The 23,172-nt window shown below is 38.4% G+C and overlaps 2 protein-coding genes and 1 pseudogene across 2 annotated transcripts; 2 read left to right on the top strand and 1 right to left on the bottom strand.

Moving 5' to 3' along the window:
• Positions 4,919–6,118, top strand: LOC109125913 (uncharacterized mitochondrial protein AtMg00810-like). Its single transcript, XM_019228709.1, has one exon. It carries the CDS (start codon positions 4,919–4,921, stop codon positions 6,116–6,118), a length of 1,200 nt encoding a protein of 399 aa, XP_019084254.1.
• On the top strand, positions 7,355–9,768 carry LOC104706913. Its single transcript, XM_019229155.1, has 7 exons — positions 7,355–7,477; positions 7,581–7,667; positions 7,858–7,977; positions 8,392–8,553; positions 8,910–8,963; positions 9,042–9,188; positions 9,388–9,768. Exons 1-7 carry the CDS (start codon positions 7,355–7,357, stop codon positions 9,766–9,768), a joined length of 1,074 nt encoding a protein of 357 aa, XP_019084700.1.
• Positions 12,540–14,525, bottom strand: LOC104709409 (annotated as a pseudogene).

Raw genomic sequence — 23,172 nt, 5'->3', positions numbered from 1 at the left:
TTTTTTTTTTTTTTTTTTTTTTTTTTTTTTTTTTTTTTTTGTACCAAACTAAATCAACGTGTTTGGTATTTTTGTTAAACATGCATTTGAATTTTCCACGAACTGCAAAGTTCAGAGTAAAATTTTCAAATACAACAAACTCTTATTCTCTATGTTTTTTTTTTCTTCTTACAGTAAAATTATCTAATGGGGAAGTAAAAATATAATATCACAACTATAACGTCTCGACGATAGAAGATCATTCTATAATTATAGAAGATCATTCTAAAATTCTAAAATTCTACCAAGTCGTGATATTAAAAATCTAATAAGAACTTGTTATCCAGTACAATAAAAAAAAAAATAGATAAAAAATCTAAAAAATAATCAAATCTCCTAAAAACTCAATCAAATCTTTCAAAATTCTAAAATATTTAATCCTACCAAGTCATTTAAAATATCAAGTTCAATACCCCTCTAAAATCTTGTATGGTTATTAACCATTGGATAATCATTATATAATACTTAACATAGACATTAGCCAATAGTTCTATAAGGGATACAATTCAAGTTCCACATCCGAAGTTTGAAGGCACTATCATTAATATATAAAAGGTTAAGGTCAATCCACTAATTACCAATTGGTTTTTAGTTGCAAGCCTAAGATAAGACCTAATTTAACATGGTATCAAAGCCCAATGTTCAAGTTCTAGTGGACCTAGAAAAGTTGATACGGACATGCCACTTGTTAACCCAAGTAAAGGGGCCCAAGAAGGAGTTTATTATCGGTCCAAGTGGGATTGGTTCGAGATGAAGTTATCATCTTGAGGAGACGTATTAAGATCCCACATGTGATCCTTGGTTTGAAAGGGAGGTTGTTACTTGTTAGGATACAATCCAAGTCCCACATCGAAAGTTTGGAGGGACTATTATTAATATATAAAAGGTTAGGGTCAATCCACTAATTGCTAATTAGCTTTTAGTTAAAACCCAAGATAAGCCCTAATTTAACAATCATGAGAATAAAAATCACGGCCAGAAATGGATGTATAGAGGTTACACAGACATATTTTTGAATCGTCTCCTCTCTCTTCCCAGGTCAGCTCCCTCATTCTCAATTGTGCTCTATTTCTGTCCTATGTTTAAACAGAAGCACAGAGAAGACGTTTCTCCCGATCTTTCTCTCTTTTCTTTGTTTTGGTTTTGATTATTGATCTATATACAAAGACATAAACGACTTGGACGAGAAAAGAGAGAAACTGATTTTCTACATTGGATTCTTGGATTCGGATGCATTTCACAATTTCACCACAAACATACATACTTCTAGTAGTTCGTACTACTTACTACACACACACACACATACTTTAATCCGGGCCAACACTTAGCCAGTCTTTAACAACCAAAAAAACTCTTCCTTATTGGGCAACCAAATCAATGGTCAATTACCTCTTAACTTAATTTGTTGTGAGTAGAGTCATAATGTTAGATAATGTTAGAGATATGGTAGAGATATGATTAGATATGATAGGATATGTATTAACTCCTCAATATTTGATATCTTTGTATTAGGAAAGCTCTGTAATTACGCTTAACCTAGAGGCTCCTCTGCTACTCACTGTATATATTAGCCGCTCTGTAACACTCAAGAGATATATGAAAATACAACTTCTACATGGTATTAGAGCAAGGTTTCGATATCTAAAATTTTCTTCTTCTTTCGGCTGCTTCTCTTCTTGTCCTTGTCTTTCTTCGTTTTTCCTTTTCATCTCGTCTTTCTCATCTCTTTCTCATGGCCGCTAAAACTGTGGATAACACTCAACCACTGCTTCATGTCAACATGAGCAATGTCTCCAAACTCACCTCTCTCAACTATGTCACTTGGAGTCTCCAAGTCCACTCCCTTCTTGATGGCTATGATTTAGCTGGTTCCATTGATGGAACCACACCCTCTCCGTCTCCAACTGTCACGACCAACGGCCAAACCATTGCAAACCCAGATTTCTCCAAATGGAGGCGCCAAGACAAGCTGATCTACAGCGGTATCCTTGGGAAACTCTCCCCTACTGTGCAACCTCTTGTCTCTACCACAAAATCTGCATAAGAAATGTGGAGATCTCTGGCTGACACATATGCTAAACCAAGTCGAGGCCATGTCCAGAAACTTCGACACCAACTCAAACACTTCCCCAAGGGTGACAAAACCATCGACGAGTACATGCAAGGGTTGAGCACTTGTTTCGACAAACTTTCTCTCCTTGGTCAACCGGTTCAACATGAAGAACAGATTGACTACATTCTTCAAGGTCTACCTGAAGAATACAAGTCAGTTGTGGATCAAGTTGAAGGTCGTGATGTGTCTCCAACCATCACTCTAGTCCATGAAAAGTTGCTGACCAAGGAAGCTAAACTCCTCTCTGCTTCAACTGTTGTGCCAAGTCATGTCCCACTCTCTGCGAATGTCGCTACCTCTCGTTCCTGGTCCACTCAATACCGACCTAACAATCGCCAATACAACTCCAACAACCAACAATACAACTCCAAACATGATGGTCACATGTCTCGCGAATATCAAGGTAAGTGCCAAATCTGTGGCGTCTTTGGCCATAGTGCCCGTCGGTGTCCTCAATACTCCCAACCTCCGTCTACTCCATCAAATGGTCTCCTTCCGACCCCGTTTCGTCCTTGGCAACCAAGAGCAAATCTTGCTCTCTCCTCACAGCCTTCGGCTAATTCGTGGATCATGGACAGTGGTGCCACACACCACATGACCAATGACCTCAACAACCTAGTGATGCATCAACCATACACGGGGGAGGACTCAGTTCTCATTGGAGATGGCTCCGGACTCTCCATATCTCATGCTGGTTCACTCACCCTTCCCTCCTCTACTCGCCCTCTAACCTTAAACAAAGTTCTTTGTGTTCCTAATATTCATAAAAACCTCATATCTGTTTACCGTTTGTGCAACACTAACCAAGTTTCTGTACATTTCTTTTCTGCTTACTTTCAGGTGAAGGATCTCATCTCGGGGGTCCCGTTAATCCAAGGCAAGACTAAGGCAGAGTTATACGAGTGGCCAGCATCTCCTCTCACCCTTGCTTCCTTCTTTGCCTCCACCACATCCAAACCATCATTCACCGATTGGCATCGTCGTCTAGGCCACCCGTCTTTTCCACTTCTTCATAATATTGTTTCAAATTTCGCTTTACCTTGCAATAATTCTGTACCTATCAGTTCCCTTTGCTCAGATTGTGCTATTAATAAAACCCATAAATTACCATTCTCTCAATCCTCCATTCATTCAACTCATCCTCTCGAATTCATTTACACAGACCTATGGACCTCGTCAATTGTCTCCATTGACAACTTCAAGTACTACCTCGTCCTTGTTGATCATTACAGTCGCTACACCTGGCTATATCCGCTCAAACAAAAATCTCAAGTGCGAGAAACATTCATAACATTCAAAGCTCTGGTGGAGAATCGGTTCAAGCAAAGAATTGGCACCCTATATTCAGACAATGGCGGAGAATTTGTGGCTCTACGGTCCTTCCTCGATACCTCCGGCAAATCTCACCTCACATCACCACCCCACACACCGGAGCACAACGGCATCTCCGAAAGAAAACATCGCCACCTTGTCGAAACAACACTCACCCTGCTCACACACGCTGGCATGCCCAAACAATACTAGACCTATGTTTTCTCCACTGCCACATATCTCATCAACAGACTCCCAACACCGGTCCTATCCATGATGTCACCGTACCAAATCCTGTTTGGTGACCCTCCGAACTATGCCAAACTTCGAACCTATGGATGCTTATGCTTTCCTTGGCTTCGTCCCTACACCAATCACAAACTTGAAGATCGGTCCATGCCTTGTGTTTTCATCGGTTACTCCTCAACCCAAACTGGTCGCATCTAAGTGTCACGACATGTCAAGTTTGATGAATCCCAATTCCCATTTCGACAATCCTTATCACCGGCTCCTCCAATTGCTCAACCCGCTTCTCCGACACAACAACGCCACTTCTCACCGGTCACCACCATTCCTATTCTGCCACCCTCTCCATCATCTCCAAATCCACCACCCTCTCAGCCGCTGCCACTCGTATCGCCGCTTTCGTCGGGACCCATGAGCTGCGACCGTCACCTGCCTGAGAAATCATCGTCGTCGTCAATGGCGTCTGATGATGGATCGAATCATGTTACAGAAACGACACCGTCAACCAATTAATTCTTCTCCACTATCTCAGAGTTCATCAAGCCCAACTAGTCCACCTAGTGAAAGCCCATTATCCAAACCCACTACCAACACCAATTCCCCAACCCCATCGTCCTCTCCATCGCATTCACCACCAATCTCACCGTTTCTGTCACCGCCACAGTCACCGTCCCCGTCACCATCACCACCACCACTGGTGGAAGAACCTAACCTTCACCCTCCTAATCCTATCGTACCTAACACTCACCCAATGTGTACTCGCCGCAAAAACAATATTACCAAACCTAATCGCAAATACAATCTCTCTGCTGCCTTATCTACTCATCTCCCACCTTAACCCCAAACCGTGAATCAAGCTTTGAAAGACAAACAATGGAGAGGAGCCATGTCCAATGAAATTGATGCCTTTGCCCGTAATCAGACACTTGAACTGGTTCCTTGTCAACCACACTTCAATGTCATTGGCTGCAAATGGTTATTCAAAAATAAACTTAACTCTGATGGCTCTCTTAGCAGGTGCAAAGCACGCTTGGTCGCAAAAGGATACAATCAGCAACTTGGGAGAGACTATACCGAAACATTTAGTCCAGTCATCAAAGCCACAACAATTCGACTTGTTCTGATATTGTCGTCTCGAAGGGGTGGCCAATACAATAATTAGACGTCAATAATGCGTTTCTTCAAGGCACTCTCACCGCTGAGGTTTATATGGACCAACCACCGGGCTTCATCGATACAGATCATCCAGATCAAGTGTGCCGCCTTCGCAAAGCCATTTATGGCCTCAAACAGGCCCCGAGAGCCTGGTACACAGAGCTCCGAACGTTTCTCCTAAGCATTGGCTTCGTTAACTCCTTGGCCGACACGTCCCTGTTTGTCCTCAACTACGGTACGAAGTATCTATATCTTCTTGTCTATGTGGATGACATTCTTGTCACAGGGAGTAACAAACAGGACATTCACCACATTCTAGCTCTTCTTGCCAACCGTTTCTCGGTCAAGGATGCAGAGGATCTCAACTACTTCCTTGGTCTTGAAGCTCATCGGACGTCTGCTGGTCTTCATCTCTCACAGCGCAAATACATTCTTGATCTTCTTCATCAGTACAACATGATCAATGCCAAGCCCGTAACTACACCTATGGCCACTTCTCCGAAGCTCACGCTAACCACTGGCACACCCATCTCTGATCCAACACCATATCGCAAGCTCGTAGGCAGTTTACAATATCTATCTTTCACTAGGCTTGACATTGCATATGCTGTCAACAAGCTGTCCCAGTTTATGCATCAACCCACACATGATCACAGGCAGGCCGCCAAACGCATTCTCCGTTACCTCGCCGGCACAACAACCCATGGAATCTACTTCCATGCTAATAACAACCTCAGTCTTTATGCCTTCTCTGACAACATCAGCCGCAATCTCAACCTACATTCCTTCTCTGATGCTGATTGGGCTGGTGATCCTGATGATTATGTGTCCACTAATGCCTATGTTGTTTATCTAGGTCGTAACCCCATATCCTGGATGGCCATAAAACAGATCGGCGTTGCAAGATCCTCCACTGAAGCGGAGTACCGCGCTGTGGCTCACACTGCAGTTGAACTTACTTGGGTCTGTGATCTTCTAATCGAACTTGGCATCACGCTACCTACTCCGCGGGTTGTGTATTGTGACAATGTAGGTGCAACGTTCTTATGTGTGAATCCTGTTTTCCACTCACGGATGAAGCACATCGCCGTTGACTATCACTTCATCAGAGGTTTGGTTCAAAAAGGAGCTCTGCGTGTTTCACACATCAACACAAAGGATCAATTGGCCATTGCATTAACTAAACCGCTCACTAGTGTGCGTTTTAACGATCTTATAAGCAAGATTGGAGTGATTCAAACCCATCCATCTTGAGAGGGCGTTTTAGAGATATGATTAGATATGATAGGATATGTATTAACTCCTCAATATTTGATATCTTTGAATTAGGAAAGCTCTGTAATTACGTTTAACCTAGAGGCTCCTCTGCTATTCACTGTATATATTAGCCGCTGTGTAACACTCAAGAGATATATGAAAATACAACTTCTACACATAACACAACTCTCTTTGCCTCATATTTTCCCTTTGTTGACTCATCTTGTTCCTTTAGGCATAAACTCTCTGTTCTTTATCATTCTCTTTTTCTTTCTTCTCTTTATGAACATGTGCTTCCTCCGGAACTTGCAATTTCTCTTTTGCTTCTTCTTCCTGAAAGAACTTCACTTCTTCTTCTTATTAATTTCAGTCAAAAGATTCAACTCTAACTAATTTAGCCAAAAACGTTTAAGGAGAAATTTAATCAAATACGTTATAAAATGAGTTCCTTCATAGACATGCTTATCATATTATCAGTTTCTTTAAAGTTAAAGGAATTATGAACTTAGGCGGGACCAATCTACCTTCATTGACATGCTTATCATTTTATCAGTTTCTTTTCAGTATATTCTTAATTGTCTAATTGACCAAAAATAAGAGAATATTAGAAATACGTTAAAAATGACAAAATTCCTAAGAACGATGGTAATAGTAATTTATTTAAAGATCATGGAATTATGATTTTATTAGCCAGCTTTGGAAAATTCTGTGGTGATCAAGCAAGGGACCAAAATGGACACGAGAATCCCCATATTATATTGGGAAATTCCATCCATGCTTTATATATCTCGAGCGCAAATATGAAACGAAACTCATTAAATATGTAATAAACTTTGTTTTGACTTAGAAAGATTAAATCGTATCCTTAATAATCAAAATAAAGCATTAACAAAGAAATATTTAGGTAAAACACAGTCAAAGGATTAATTTAATTGTGTGCAAAAAAGAAACCAAAAAGTCAGAGGAGAATCCAACTTAAAAGCAAAACTAAATATATGACTATACAGGGAGCATTCAAGCTTGACCAAAATGTTTGCCAAATCTGCAGATGATTTTATTAAGTAAATATGAGGTTTCCGTTTTCTCAATCTTTGTGTGTGATACCAAATTAATTTTTTTTACATCATTTGGGTTTTGTAAACTCTATAAGTATGAAAGTTCAAGATTCGAAGCCTATATCCTAAATCTATTCCTTCAACTTAGGAAAAACAAGACAAAAAAAAAAAAGCGAAAATGAGATTGTTCTTAGTGTTTGCGATTCTCTTTGGCTTTTACAGTGAAGCCTATGGGAAAGGTTCTTTAGATATTGATATGAAATTGAAGGCTCTTAACAAGCCTGCATTGAAGACCATCAAGGTACGTAATTGCCCGCCTGAATCTGAATGCAAATTTATATATAACATCTTGTGTATATTTTTTTGGCTTATGACTTCACATATGGATTGTAAATTATTTGTAGAGTGAAGATGGAGATATAATAGATTGTATTGATATCTACAAACAGCATGCCTTTGATCATCCCGCTTTAAGAAACCACAAGATTCAGGTAAACAAATTCTATACACACACCTATTTGTTATAATAAAAAAATTAACAAATAAGTAGATAACATTTGCAGATCACTCCGTAAATTTATTTGTTAAAAATAGATCTAATTAATTTGTTAGTTAAATTTCCTTTATTTGCTTTGGACAAGTATTGTTCTATCGTTACACAAACAACATTTATGCATGCAGATGAAACCAAGTGTGGATTTTGGTGCAATGAAGACTACTATTCCAAACAACGGTTCTGATGAACAAATAACGTCTCAGATTTGGTCCAAATCTGGAGACTGTCCTACTGGGACAATACCGGTTCGTAGAGTTAGTAAAGAAGACATAAGAAGAGCCTCTTCACCGTCTCGTTTAGGAAAAAACCTCCTCGTAGATATAGTTTTCTCGATAACGCACTTCAGCACAAAGGCAATTTCAATATAACTGCTGAAACTGAAAGAGTAAACCGTCCCCGCCCAATGTTTATATCGGTACGTAGCATCGTTTTTAGTCTCTGAACTTTTAGCTTATATTTTTCCTTTTTAAAGAAAAATTATCGAAAACTTTCTTTTACGTAAAGACTTTTAGAACTTTAGAATTTCAAGTTTTGACAAAAAAAAAAAAGAATAATAATATCAAAGGCCTTGAATTAATCGCAATTAGGTTCTAAAACTAACCATTATAATTACCTTTGTATGGTTAATTAGAAACACTTATGGTTTGATAATGATATAGGAGGCAGTCCTTATCGCCCTAGGGTACAATTATCTTGGCGCTCAATCCGATATAAATGTGTGGAATCCTCCGAGGGTTCAGGCCAGCGATTACAGCTCTTCTCAGATATGGCTACTTGGTGGACTCTCAGATACGTTTGAAAGCATAGAAGCTGGTTGGGCGGTACATTTTCCNTATCAAAGGCCTTGAATTAATCGCAATTAGGTTCTAAAACTAACCATTATAATTACCTTTGTATGGTTAATTAGAAACACTTATGGTTTGATAATGATATAGGAGGCAGTCCTTATCGCCCTAGGGTACAATTATCTTGGCGCTCAATCCGATATAAATGTGTGGAATCCTCCGAGGGTTCAGGCCAGCGATTACAGCTCTTCTCAGATATGGCTACTTGGTGGACTCTCAGATACGTTTGAAAGCGTAGAAGCTGGTTGGGCGGTACATTTTCCACCCCTAGAAGTATACTATATCTTGTTCTTGAAGTAAATAGTAAATTGATCGCCATAAACCTATTTCAGGTGAATCCAAGCGTTTTCGGGGACTCGCGCACACGTCTCTTCACCTATTGGACTGTACGTAAATCATTTCACGATTACCGAATTTATAAAATCACCGGAGTTTAAAATTAGTCTTTCTATTTGAATTTGTAGAAAGATGGATATGATCAAGCAGGGTGCTTCAACCTCAAATGCTCTGGTTTTGTGCAAACAAGTACTAAGTTTGCCTTAGGTGGAGCAATAGAACCCGTTTCAACTCCCTCGCAAAAACAATATTACTTCACCGCCAGCATGTCCTTGGTAACATTTTCTACAAAATCATCTCCCAAAATCATGTCCTTGATTAAAATTTTGTGCTATTTTTTTTTGTATGTGATTTGGTTAATGCCCCAAAAATTGGTGTTACAAATCAAAAATCTGAAGCTATAGTTGATATGTTTGAAACCCGACATGTATGCTCTTTAGCATAAAATGTTTTAATGATAGATGGTGCTTGCAGGATACATGCAACGGGAATTGGTGGCTTGTTTACGCAAACCACGTGGTAGGTTATTGGCCAGGGTCACTCTTTAGTTACCTCAAACATAGCGCAACCGCGGTGCAATGGGGTGGAGAAGTCCATAGTCCTAACTTGCGGAAGAAGCCGCACACAAGAACTTCGATGGGGAGTGGACAATGGGCATCTTACTTGTGGGCCCAAGCTAGTTACCACACAAACATTAGGATCAAGGACAATTCTTTGCAGATAAAATACCCCATGTATCTATCCGAGTACTCTGATGAGTACAACTGTTATTCTACAAAGCTGTATGGGAGAACGTATAAGTCAGAGCCTCACTTTTACTTTGGAGGACCTGGCCAGAATTCTCTTTGTCCTTAATCTCATGTTTATTTTTTTAATGTTCAATCGGAAAGTATGATAGCAAGCCCATACATTCTCCACCATTATCATTGCGTATTACCTCTACCTTCTTGTCAAATTGAAGTTCCACCATTTGAAAAAAAATTCTTAAGAGTTAGTGCCACTTTACTCTTCTCATGCAGCAAATATACCCAGACAAGACATTCCATTGATGATTGATCATCACTAAACTAAGGCAGATATTTTCAAAAATCAGCTGGTTTTCTAGTGGAATTTGCTTGTATGCTTCCAATAATATTCGCTTGAACTCCTGCAATCGCATTAGCTGGACCAGCAATTCCTCTACCACCTCGTCCAAATCGACCATCAGGACCGAATCGCCCACGCCCGAAATGATGCTTCAAATCTTTCCAACATAGATATCGATGTCCTGAGTGTCGGCTCGATCGTGTTTATAATCCAAGCGATTAACCGAGAATGTGATTATTAGCGGCAAACCATTAATAAATCTCTAACTACGTCCACTCCAACTCTTACTATACTCATGTAACAGAATAATCTAATCCATAAACAGAATCAACAAAGCTCTCTAACTTTTTCAATAGAAAACCCAAAAATTCAATAAGGCTACAGAGTAACTAGCTGATTCGATCTTGTAATCTTGGACCAATATTAGGAGCAACCGAAGAGACACTCTAAAAAATCCTAAAATAAATCAAGAGCTACATCAAGAAACTAATCAAGTAATCATTAATAAGAAAAAAAAAAGAAGAGAAGTTAGTAAGTCTTACAGGAAGTAAACACCCTGAATCGTGGGAAGATGAGATCACAATGGTCTGAAGAGCTTACGAAACGTGGGAAGGTGGGATTATAAAGGTTGATCGTTCGGCTAGTAGAGCGGTGACCAATTTCAGTAAATTCGACTTTGAAGTATTGAAAAAGCGAAGGCTCCGTAAGTCAGAGAATGTTAGGTTTCCAAAGCCGTCCTATTATACACCACTAGACTACGGCAACTAGACTGTTTGATTTCTAAGACTTGGGTGTTTAGTACTAACAATTTATTTCTTAAAGTCTGTGTTTTTTTTGTTTTTTTCTTTGATAGATATCACACTAAATTAACGGTTGACTTTTAGTTAGAGAATATGCACAAACTAATTATGAAAATAAAATAAAAAGACAATTTTTGGGTGGTGTATCCAAGAATTTTTCTATGTAAAATTATACAATGGCTATACATTTTGTGGAAAGTTTTTTTTTTTTTTTTTTTTTTTTTAANAAACAAGTCTTTCTTTCATTCATCAGACAAAGTAATTAGGACTACAAAGTTTGAGAGTTTTCAAAGATAAAGCTTGACAGTAAACATAAACAACAAACTGTCGACTTAGTCATAGCCAAGAGGTGTTGGAGATTTGAGCAAAGCATCAAACTTCAATCAAGCTCAAGGTGCATCGACACCACATTCGCAGGCAAGGTGGAGATGTGGTTGATGGTCCGTATCTAGATGACATTGGGACATTGAGAGAATTTCCATAGCCTAGAGACACAATGGTTTGATCGGTTCATTGGCAAGGAGGAGGGTGGTTGAAGGATTGAAGTTGGGCATGAGTTTCTTGAGGAAGTTTCGGTAACCACACTTCTATGAGCTATGGTCATAATGCCGATATTCTTCAGACTTTGCGAAGGGAGAACATAAATCCTAGCTTATTTGATTTGTACTTGAGAACATTCAGGGCACAAGGAGGATATGTAGAGAGGAGTAGGAAGACTTCGGTAATCTTCTCTCCTTTGGAAGAAGATCATAATGCCGATCTTCCTGGGACATCCAGTGTCAGAACAACTAATGCAAAGTAGCAATTGAGATAGTTGAGGGCGCAGCTGAGACATATACGTAAGAGGAACCGGTAACAATCTCTCAACAAAGAAGAGGTCATAATGCCGGTCCTCATCAGTCTTTGGTGGTCAGAGGTAGGGACCCTAAGCAATTCTAATGACAGGGTTCTCAAATAAACTTTGCAACAACAGAGCCACGATGAGTGATTATGTTCAAATTGCAGTCTTCGGACAATTGAAGCAATAAATCGACATCAAGGTATGCTACAGGAAAGCAATTGAAGACTTGGAACATACCTGGATTTTTGAAGGACATAGATTGGGTCTCGGGGGCTTGTCAAAGTCCTGAACAGCTCCGGCGTCAACACAGAGCTCCTGTCCAATTGCGACCAAACAAAACGTTTGGTGAGAGGATCTAGATCTGAGGAGTAGAGAGATGATAAAGCTGACTTCAAGGGACGCATGTGACAAGGACGAAGCACAAGGTAGAGAAGGCGATTTGAAGTCTCAGATTTTGCGTTTTGAGGCTGGTAACTCGGGAGAATCACCTCCCTTGGAGAAACCAACGGAAGAGACAGAGGGAGGGGGAGGGAATGAAGCTGAAACATGGCTGAATTCGATGAGTGTGGGCTTGATGAACCTCCGTTGCGTTCACCGTCAAAACATACAAAGAGTAATTTCTCGGCGACGCCGATCTGACTCGCCGCCGACGAGGGAGGAGACCTTGGGGATCGTGCCAGAGAGATAACGGCTACATTTTGTGGAAAAATATTTTAAAGAACTAGTTAGTATATATATATATATATATATATTGTAGTAATATTTTAAGAAGATTCATTATTAATTTCTTTATAATTTTATATTGTAGGGAGAGAACTCTTTGCTAATCATACTTTCATTTCCAAATTTTAAGATTAATAAAAAAAAGGTGAATCAACATTGAGAAAATCAACATGAGATTAAGGACAACGAGAATTCTGGCCAGGTCCTCCAAAGTAAAAGTGTTGTTCTGAATTTTTCGTTCTCCGATACAGTTTTGTAGAATAACAGTTGTTCTCATTCGCGTACTCGGATAGATACTCAGGATATTTCAACTGCAAGGAACTTTCCTTGATCCTAATGTTTGTGTGGTAACAAGCTTTGGCCCATAAGGAAGATGCCCATTGTCCACTCCCCATTGAAGTTCTTGTGTGCGGCCTCTTCCACAAGTTAGGACTATGGACTTCTCCACCCCACTGCACAGCAATTGCGCTATGTCTGAGGTAATTGAAGAGTGACCCTGGCCAATAACCTATCACGTGGTTTGCGCAAATCAACCACCAATTCCCGAATTTTTTATCCTGCAAGCACCATCGATCATTAAAACATTTTATGCTAAAGAGCATTCATGTCGCGTTTAAAACATGTCAAAAGGAAACTATAGCTTTGAAATGTTGATCTGTAACACCAATTTTTTGGGGCATTAACCAAATCACATACAAAAAAAAAATAGCACAAAATTTTTAATCAAGTTCGGGGTTTTGGGAGATGATTTTGTAGAAATTGTTACCATGAATATGCTGGCGGTGAAGTAATATTGTTTTCGCGAGAGTCTCGAAACGGGTGCTATCGTTGCACCTAAGGCAATCATAATACTTGTTTGCACAAAACCGGAGCATAAGAGGTTAAAGCACCCTGTTTGATCATATCCATCTTTCTACAAATCCAAATAGAAAGATAAGTTATAAACTACAGAGATGTTATAAAGTTGATCGGTATTTGTGAAATGATGTACTTACAGTCCAATAGATGAAGAGACGTGTGCGGGAGTCACCGAAAAGCCTTGGATTCACCTGAAATTGGTTTATGGCGATCAATTTACTATTTACTTCAAGGTCAAGATATAGTACAATTCTAGGGGTAGAAAATTTACCGCCCAACCAGCTTCTATGCTTTCAAAGTTATCTGACAGTCCACTGAGTAGCCATATCTGAGAAGAGCTGTAATCCCTGGCCTGAACCCTCGGAGGATTCCACACATTTATATCGGATCGAGCGCCATAATAATTGTACCCTAGGGCGATAATGACTGCCTCCTATATCATAATCAAACAATAAGTGTTTCCAACTAAAAACGATGCTACGTACCGATATTAACATTGGGCGGGAACTGTTTACTTTTTCAGGAGTTATATTGAAATTGCCCTTGTGCTGAAGTGCGTTGTCGAGGAAACTGTATTTACGAGGAGGTTTTTTCCCAAAACGAGACGGTGAAGAGGCTCTTCTTATATCTTCTCTACTAACTCTGCGAACCGGTATTGTCCCTGTAGGACAGTCTCCAGATTTTGACCAAATCTGAGACATTATTTGTTCATCAGAACCGTTGTTTGGAATAGTAGTCTTCATTGCACCAAAATCCACACTTGGTTTCATCTGCATGAATAAATGTAGTTTGTGTAACGATAGAACAATACTTATGTCCAAAGCAAATAAAGGAAATTTAACTAACAAATTAATTAGACCTATTTAAAAAAAAAAAATTTACAGAGTGATTTGCAAATGTTATCTACGTATTTGTTAATTTTTTTTATTATAACAAATAGGTGTGTGTATAGAATTTGTTTACCTGAATCTTGTGGTTTCTTAAAGCGGGATGATCAAAGGCATGTTGTTTATAGATCAATACAATCTATTATATCTCCATCTTCACTCTACAAATAATGTACAATCGATATGTGAAGTCATAAGCCAAAAAAATATACACAAGATGTTATATATAAATTTGCATTCAGATTCAGGTGGGCAATTACGTACCTTGATGGTCTTCAACGCAGGCTTGTTAAGAGCCTTCAATTTCATATCGATATCTAAAGATCCTTTCCCATAGGCTTCACTGTAAAAGCCAAAGAGAATCACAAACACTAAGAACAATCTCATTGTGGTTGAAGGAATAGATTTAGGATGTAGGCTTCGAATATTGAACTTTCATACTTATAGAGTTTACAAAACCCAAATGAAGTAAACAAATTAATATGGTCAAACTTATTTGGCAAACATTTTGGTCAACTCATATATTTTGTTTTGCTCATATATAAACATTTTGGTCAACTTATTTGGATTCTCCTCTGATTTTTTATTTTCTCTGACTGTCCATTTTCCCCTAAATAATTCTTTGGTAATGCTTTATTATGAGGGAAAATTGACAATAAAAGATTATTTTTTAAAAGTTTCTCCATCTATTCCTTCTCTGAATAAGTTTGGTCAAATAGGCTTTATATTAATTAATAACCTATTTTATTCTACCAAAAACAAAAGTTTAATAACCTACTTTACCCATAATTATGAAATTCAATATTGAGCTTAAAAAATATTTTATTTAAATTAAAAACCATCAAATGGAATCTGTTAAAATCAAAAATCACTTTTATATAAATTATCATTTTTAAAAAAATTAAAGAATTCAACTAAACGAAATAACTTAAATTAAATAATATATCTATTACAGGAAAATTGGAAATATTTTTATATTTCTTTTAAAGAAAAAATGGAAAATAAAAATGTTTTCTCCTAAATTATTATTTTCCACAGCTTATATTATATATATTTTTTCAAAAAAGATAAAGAAATGGTTTACTAAATGCGTAAGACAAATATGTGTAACTATTACTCACAAATAGAATTTTTTATATTAGTCTCTAATTTAATCAACTTAATTATTATGTTTTTATTTTGTTTCTTTAGCCTAAGCTTAATTCCTTCAATCATTTTTTTTTTTTAAATGTTAAATACTATATTTATACATTTTGTGAGCTTTGGATTCATTGTTAATATTTTTGTAATATGAGAACGATATTTAACATTTTACTATTGTCAATGGGAAGAGGTATTTTGTGGCTTATGAGGGGCTGTCGAAAATATGCTCCTTGTGTGGTATGTATGGACATTTGGTGCATGCATGTCCAAAACGTGTGGTGGAAAAGGCAGGTCTCCGACCGAGAAGCCAGGGGTGTCGGTGGAGAAGTCAGGGGTCCGGTGAGAACGGAAATGGATCCAACAGCGGTAGTAGTAGCTGGTCTTGAGGGAGAGTTTACGGTGGTTGATAGGAAGGGACGACGGGTGGACAAGTCTCCAGTAAGATGGTCTTTACGGCAAAACCGCGGGCTAGTGAATCGCGGGGGAATATACGGGAGATCTCAAAAGCCACTGATTTGGAAATATCTAACAGATATGGTAAATTGGGAGATGATTTGGTATCACGGAAGTTAGGGAAGTTGCCGAAAATAATGGTCCAAATAAGGAGAACGAATATCTGGATCAGATAGCAAATCAGGAGAAACTTGCTTCTCAAGCTAAAGTGAGATCTTTGCATTCGAATTTAGAGAAGGGCAAAGGAGTGAACCGATATGAAACGAAACCAAATAAGCAAGATGGGAGAAAGGGAGTTGAGCCCAATGGGCCAAAACAAAAACAAAACAACACCTCACTTAGGCCCACGCAGGGGTTGGTGTTTGGACCCAGTACGGGAGTCGCAGGGGGAATTACGAGTGGGAAGAGGCTCCGAGTGGAGTCAGTTGACATGGGGAGACCGGGCGGTGCTTTCGCGACGGATCGGGGAAATCTCTTACCGAAGGAAACAGTGGGACAGAATTCAGGGATTGGAATGCAATTGCCTGATGAACAAGACCCTATCCAGGTTGATAGTAGTTCGACTCCGACTCAAGGGACTGCGAACAATGGGGAGAATGGGGGTAGAGCTTAACGCATTTCCCCAGTAGTTTTGATAATTGTATACTTTTTCCGATGAACTGTTTATTGTGGAACTGCCGGGGGGGGCGAATAAACCCAGTTTTTGAAGAGCAATCCGATATATGCTGAAGAAGCATCCGGTTGAGATTCTTACGTTATTTGAAACACACGCTGCTGGAGATAGAGCGAGTAGAATCTGTCACGGTCTTGGGTTTGAGAATTCATTTAGAGTGGACGCGGAGGGCCAGAGTGGGGGATTATGGCTTTTGTGGAGATCGAGTGTTGGGGATTTGATGATTGTGGAGGCAGCAGATCAGTTCATACACGCACGGATAACATCAGGTTCTGAGGTGTTGAACGTTATTGTGGTGTATGCGGCTCCATCAGTGACTCGACGAAGTGGTTTATGGGAGAAGTTGAGCGATATCATCCAACCCTTAGAGGAGCTAGTACTCATTGGAAGGGACTTGAATACCATTTTTCGTGTGGATGAGAGATCAGGTGGTAATGGGATACTCTCAGCGGATTCTTTGGCTTTTGGTGAGTGGATCAACAGTCTCTCATTGATTGATTTGGGATTTCGTGGGAATAAGTATACCTGGAGAAGAGGAAGAACTGAAGGTCATTGTATTGCTAAGAGACTTGACCGAGTATTGTGTTGTCCTCAACTACGACTGAGATGGCAGGAGGCTTGCGTGTCCCATTTACCTTTTTTGGCTTCGGATCATGCTCCTATGTATGTTTAGTTAGCTCCAGTGGTAGGGAGAGACCCTCGACGCAGGCCATTCCGCTTTGAAGCAGTATGGTTGAAGCATCCTAGTTTTAAAGAACTTCTCGCTGCGTCGTGGGATGGACAACTGAAGACACCGACTGCTTTGTCTATATTGCAGTCTACGCTTAAGAAGTGGAATAGAGATGTATTCGGAGACATTCAAAAGAAGAAGGGAACTCTGATGAGTGAAATAAAAGTGGTTCAGGATGCTCTAGAGCTTCATCAATCTGATGATATGTTGCAGAAAGAAGAAGAGCTACTGAACTCGTTTTATGCAGTGTTGGAACAAGAAGAGGTGCTTTGGTTCCAAAAATCTAGAGAGAAATGGGTTACTCTCGGGGACAGCAACACTCAGTATTTTCACACGTCAACAGTCATAAGTAGACGTCATAAAAGGATTGAGATGTTGAAGAATGAAGAGGATGTCTGGATAACAAATACGGAGGAGTTGGAACTACTTGCGGTGGAATATTACAGGCGGCTATATTCAATGGACGATGTTCTAGCAATGGTGGAGAAGTTACCACCAGAGGGGTTTGCCTCGCTTACACGAGGAGAACAGTTGGAGTTAAATAAACCCTTTCTTGTTACTGAAGTAGTGGAATCAGTGAAGAGTATGGGGAGGTTTAAATCCCCGGGACCTGATGGTTACCAGCCGGTGTTCTATCAGGATTGCTGGGATGTAGTTGGCGAGTCGGTAGTCAGTTTTGCTTTGGAGTTTTTTACCACAGGGATTCTACCACCAAATACTAATGATGCACTTGTTGTTCTCATAGCAAAGGTGACAAATCCAGAGAGGATATCCCAATTTCGTCCTATCAGTCTGTACAACGTTTTGTTTAAAATTCTTACCAAAATGTTGGTACTTCGGCTGAAGCGTGTCATTGGGAAACTTATTGGCCCTGATTAGTCGAGCTTTATCCCCGGACGCTTGAGTACAGATAATATTGTTGTGATTCAGGAGGCAGTGCATTCTATGAATAGAAAGAAGGGTACGAAAGGCTGGATGCTCCTAAAATTGGATTTAGAAAAAGCATATGATCGTATCAGGTGGGATTTTTTGGAGGATACTCTACGAGTTGCTGGCTTGGAGGAAAGATGGGTCCAGATGATTTTGCAGTGTGTTAAGGGCCCTTCAATGTCAATTCTTTGGAATGGTGAAAAAACTGCTGCTTTTAAACCAGCCAGAGGCCTTAGACAGGGTGATCCGTTGTCACCCTACTTTTTGGTGCTTTGTATGGAAAGGTTATGGCACATGATATATCTGTCTACCGCTGCAAAGAAATGGAAACCGATCTGTCTATCTAGAGGAGGACAGCAACTCTCACATGTATGCTTTGCTGATGACTTAATCTTGCGGAAGCATCAGTTGCTCAAATCCGGGTTATTAGGCGAGTATTGGAGAAGTTTTGTACCGCGTCTGGTCAGAAAGTCAGCCTGGAAAAATCGAAAGTCTACTTCTCAAAGAATGTCTCAAGGGACTTGGGGAAGTTGATAAGTGAGGAAAGTGGTATTCAGGTAACAGTTGATCTGGGAAAATATCTTGGGATGCCTGTTTTACACAAGAGAATTAACAAGGATACGTTTGGGGGTGTGCTTGAGCGGGTATCCTCTCGGCTAGCAGGTTGGCGAGGACGTTTTCTGAGTTTTGCAGGGCAGATCACTCTAACGAAATCCGTACTAGCATCTACTCCAATTCACACAATGAGTACCATAGTTCTACCCAAATCAGTTCTGGATGGGCTGGATAAGGTGTCAAGATCGTTCCTCTGGGGGACCACGCCGGAGAAGAAAAAGATTCACTTAATCGCGTGGGACAGAGTTTGTCCATGGCCAAAAATGTTTGCTGTTGGAGTTTGGTGGGCACGGAAATGGAGATGTGGGTATGTCTTTGGAGCGGTGGGGAAATGCCGAGATAGAGTGAAGTTCGTGATAGATACCGCTACTGAAGTATGGCAGGCGCAGCAGAGGTTGAAGGTGGGGCTAGTCAGACGGGATGCAATTACGAAAATGATTGGTTGGACAGCACCTCAGGGGGGTTGGATGCGTTTAAATACAGACGGCGCATCCCGTGGGAACCCGGGGATTGCCACCGCTGGAGGAGTGATACGTGAGTCGAGTGGTTGTTGGCGAGGGGGATTTGTATTGAATATTGGGGTTTGCTCAGCGGTGTTAGCATAGCTATGGGGAGTCTATTACAAGCTTTATATTGCGTGGGGGAAGAGTATCAACCGGTTGGAGTTGGAGGTTGATTCAGAGTTGGTGTTTTGGTTTTTATAGACAGGGATTGCCGACACGCATCCCTTGGTTTTCCTGGTGCGTTTGTGCCATGACTTCTTATCTAAGGACTGGATAGTCCGAATTTCCCAGGTGTATAGAGAGGCAAATCGTCTGGCGGACGATTTAACTCACTATGCTTTTACATTACCTGTAAGTTTTCAATTGTTGGAGGTTTGTCCGTTGAGTGTAGAGTCTTTTGTAAATGATGATGTCCCAGGGATCTTGGTCCCAAGGCTCATACGTATTTAGTTTTCTTTTTTTTTCAATAAAATATAGAGGTTAATCCCCTGTTTCTTACCAAAAGAAAAAAAAACATTTTCTTATACATGAGTTGATTTTATACAGTAGTAATACACATTATAAACTACGTAGAACATAATCAAAACAACTAGGTTTTATATCTCTATTTTATTCGGTTATAGTGTCAAATAAACTATGTTTAAACATTCTAATTTTTTTTTGTCTGTAACTAGTAAACTTTTATTGCAAATCATGTATGTATTTACAGATAATACTAAAACGAAAGTTTTTTAAATTTATAAAATGTACTTCAAAAATATTAATATTAATTTATTTTTAAGATTTTAAGAAATATTTTATTAAAAACTAGCATGATCCATAATGATAATATACTTAATTACTGTGGTTTTATTCAATTTAGGAAATATATTAGGGGAAATCTAAGATGTTTTATTATATGGTATATTTAAAAAATCTTATAATCCTCAATAATTATATTCTCTACATATCAAAATATAGGATGTTTTAAGTAAAAACATGCATTAAGAAATAGCTATATTTAAAAAGTTCAACTAATCATAAATAAGACTGTATAATATAAAGTATTAAATTAATCTTAATATTACATAATAACTTGAAAACATCGTATATCTTAACTGCTTGCCATACAAATCTATATATTGAATAAAATACCAATAATGTAGTGTAGTCCGCTGGTTTGAGTTCAAATTTCTTGCTTGTAGGTCAGTTATTCGAAGCTCGTCTTATACATACTGTTTTGTTTCTTATTTTTGTTTTACTGATGGTAAATGATAAAATTACCCTCATCTTATTCTTTCAGAAATCGATCTATGCCTTCTTTTTTAAAAAGGACAACATCAGAAATCGATCTATACAAAATTAAATTATATGCCATTGATTTACATAAAATCTTCTAATTTTCTCTATTTCTACACAAAATAAGCTAGATTCAAGAAGCACTTATTGTTTTATAAGTTCGCAACGGAAGCAAATTTTATTTTTCTGAGATTCAGATTTTCATAACTCCATCATTGCTACATGTAGGGTTAAATTTGAATTTGTGAGTTAGCAACGTTGCATCGTGATTGATTCAACAATTTAAATTTACATGATTCGTTTAAAGCCATAATTCAAACAAAATGTATATATTTGATCACCCCATTTGTTACCGAGAAAAAAATATATATATTTGATCACACGACTGAGAGGTACCCCATTTTCAAAGAAAATGGATGGGCATTTTTAATTAGTAAAACATAATATTTAATTACCCTTTTCACACTTTTTCAATAAACTGATTCTAATCAAGAGAATTTGTTAGAAATATCTTTTTGGAATATCCTTTTTCAAAAATATTATTTTTTTAACATTTTCATTTTTACCTTCTTTTACACAATTTCAATATATTAAATTGATTGTTATAATTTTTTTGTAGATTTGGGTTCTCTATTTTATATTTAGGATATAGTTTTGAAGTATTAGGGTTTAGTATTTAGAATTTATGGCTTAAAATTTAGTTATTTTATATATAGATAATGGATATTTTAAAAAATAGACAACATAAAAGAGTATTTTTGAAAAGTGACATAGGCTGAAAATCTCTCATCTATCAATTCTTAATTGGGTGGCAAGTGAAGTAAATAACACCAACATTTTGGACATGTTCAAATGTGTACTTCTCTTTTAATAATAGGAAGATAAAAACATAATCTTAACTACTTCGATTACTCATAATATCTTACATATATTTAGTTTACTAAATTTTAGATTTCGTTTCCATCTTTACATAATTCAAATTTTTCAGAATGTATATTCTAAACCATATATTCTAAACCTCGATATATTTTAATTCTTCAGAACATAGATTAATGCATAGACTACATATTCTGAATTTTGCTGAATAAGGTCAAGTGTAGAATTTACATTCTAAATTTGTAGAACATACACATTTAGAACAGGCATATTTAGAACAAGGTTAAGGTCGATTTGTAGGGTCGGTAAACAAGTCTTTAAAACCTTTCGTACGTAGCAAATCGATCATCAGATATGGATGGACCCTAGGTAGGGAATGGACGTGGGGCTCACTAAGAGAGGTCGGCCCAATAGTTTACATGGGACCCACTAAGAATATTGACAGTCGGAACGTTACAACAAAGACCATAGAGTTCATGTCTAAAAGAAGAAGAAGAATCAAAAAAGGGAAAGCATGACTCTAGTCACAACAAACTAAGTCAATAAGTAATTGAACATTAGTTTGGTTAGGCTAATAAGGAAGAGTATTTTGTTGGTTAAAGAGTAGCTAAGTTAGAGTAGTTAAGAGTTGTTAATGTTTAAAGTAAGGTGTTTAACTTGTTAAAACTAGTCTAGTATGTAGAAGTAAGGACTAGTAGAGGTTAAAGTATGTGTATGTTTGTGTAGTAAGTAGTACTAACTCTACTATAAGTAGTATGTTTATGGTGAAATTGTATCCAAATCTTTTAGTGCAGGAAGTGACACCCACGACCTAAACCAAGGACAAACCAAATAATCCTGAAATCTGATTAGGGGAATCTCAGGTAAGGCCTCTTAAATGGGCTTTGTGGGAAAAAGCCCACGGACGTCTTCAAGCCGACCTCCTACTTTCGAACATAGAAAAAGAAAATATTTAAGACAAAGCCGAAAAGGAAGATTTACATCTAGATTTAAGGAAGTTTTTTTTTTTTGAATAAAATGTAAAATTTATTCGAACAAACGTTTTTACAGCGAGTTTGTCGTGAGTTTAAAAACAAACTTGTAAGGTAAAAACACTATCTAATCCTTAGGAAAAATAACATGCTAGGAGGGGGGTGGTAAGCGACTGCGAGGCAACTGGTGGCTCGCCATGTCATCGAGCATTTCGTTCCCTCCACAAGGAGTGAACTATAAGCTGAAAAGTATACCATAGGAAGAACAAAGCATCCTTCCCAAAGGTAGTATCCGTAAAGAGATTTGAAATTGATGCCCAATCCGCAGAGAACCTGCTCTTTAGGAGATGTGAAGTAAGACTCGCCCATATTTCCTTTGAGAAAGGGCAGTTAAAAAAGAGATGATCCCGAGATTCACTTGGTTCCTCGCAAAAAACACAGGATACGACTAGATATTTCATATAGTTTTACTTATCTTGATTTCATATAAATATGGAGGTTTGTACCCTAGGCCAAATATTCAAACAAAATCAATACAAAAACCCTACTTCTTCAACTGTTCTTGAGAGAAAACCTATTATTTTCTTCAAGAAATTTCAATTTCCTTTCATAAAAGCTTTGAATCGATTTATTAGGAGAGATTGTTAAGTGAATTTGTTTCTCCCCTTAAATAAATTCATTGTGTGAATCCCTGATTCTATAATTGGCGCCATCTGTAAGGACTCTTACACAAGAGTTCTACATTTTTTCTCTCTACCACTGAAGCTAAGCAAACCAAAAGATCAACGAAAGTTTAACCATACATCCGAACCACTTCCTTGCAAGGCGATTTCACGGAAGCTTTTGGCGAACTGGAAGACGAGTAACCTATCTACGTATTTCCCCTAAAACC

Source organism: Camelina sativa, chromosome 8 (genome assembly GCF_000633955.1).
Source record: "Camelina sativa cultivar DH55 chromosome 8, Cs, whole genome shotgun sequence".
In the NCBI taxonomy this organism is placed as follows: Eukaryota; Viridiplantae; Streptophyta; class Magnoliopsida; order Brassicales; family Brassicaceae; genus Camelina; species Camelina sativa.
The sequence above is the reverse complement of the archived record's forward strand: the minus strand, read 5'-3'. Positions and strand labels throughout refer to the sequence as shown.

Coding starts and splice junctions, on each gene's coding strand:
- LOC109125913 (XM_019228709.1), top strand. CDS start 4,919: ATGGACCAACCACCGGGCTTCATCGATACAGATCATCCAGATCAAGTG.
- LOC104706913 (XM_019229155.1), top strand. CDS start 7,355: ATGAGATTGTTCTTAGTGTTTGCGATTCTCTTTGGCTTTTACAGTGAA. Junction 8,964..9,041: donor GTCTCTTCACCTATTGGACT/GTACGTAAATCA, acceptor TTGAATTTGTAG/AAAGATGGATATGATCAAGC. Junction 9,189..9,387: donor TCACCGCCAGCATGTCCTTG/GTAACATTTTCT, acceptor TGGTGCTTGCAG/GATACATGCAACGGGAATTG.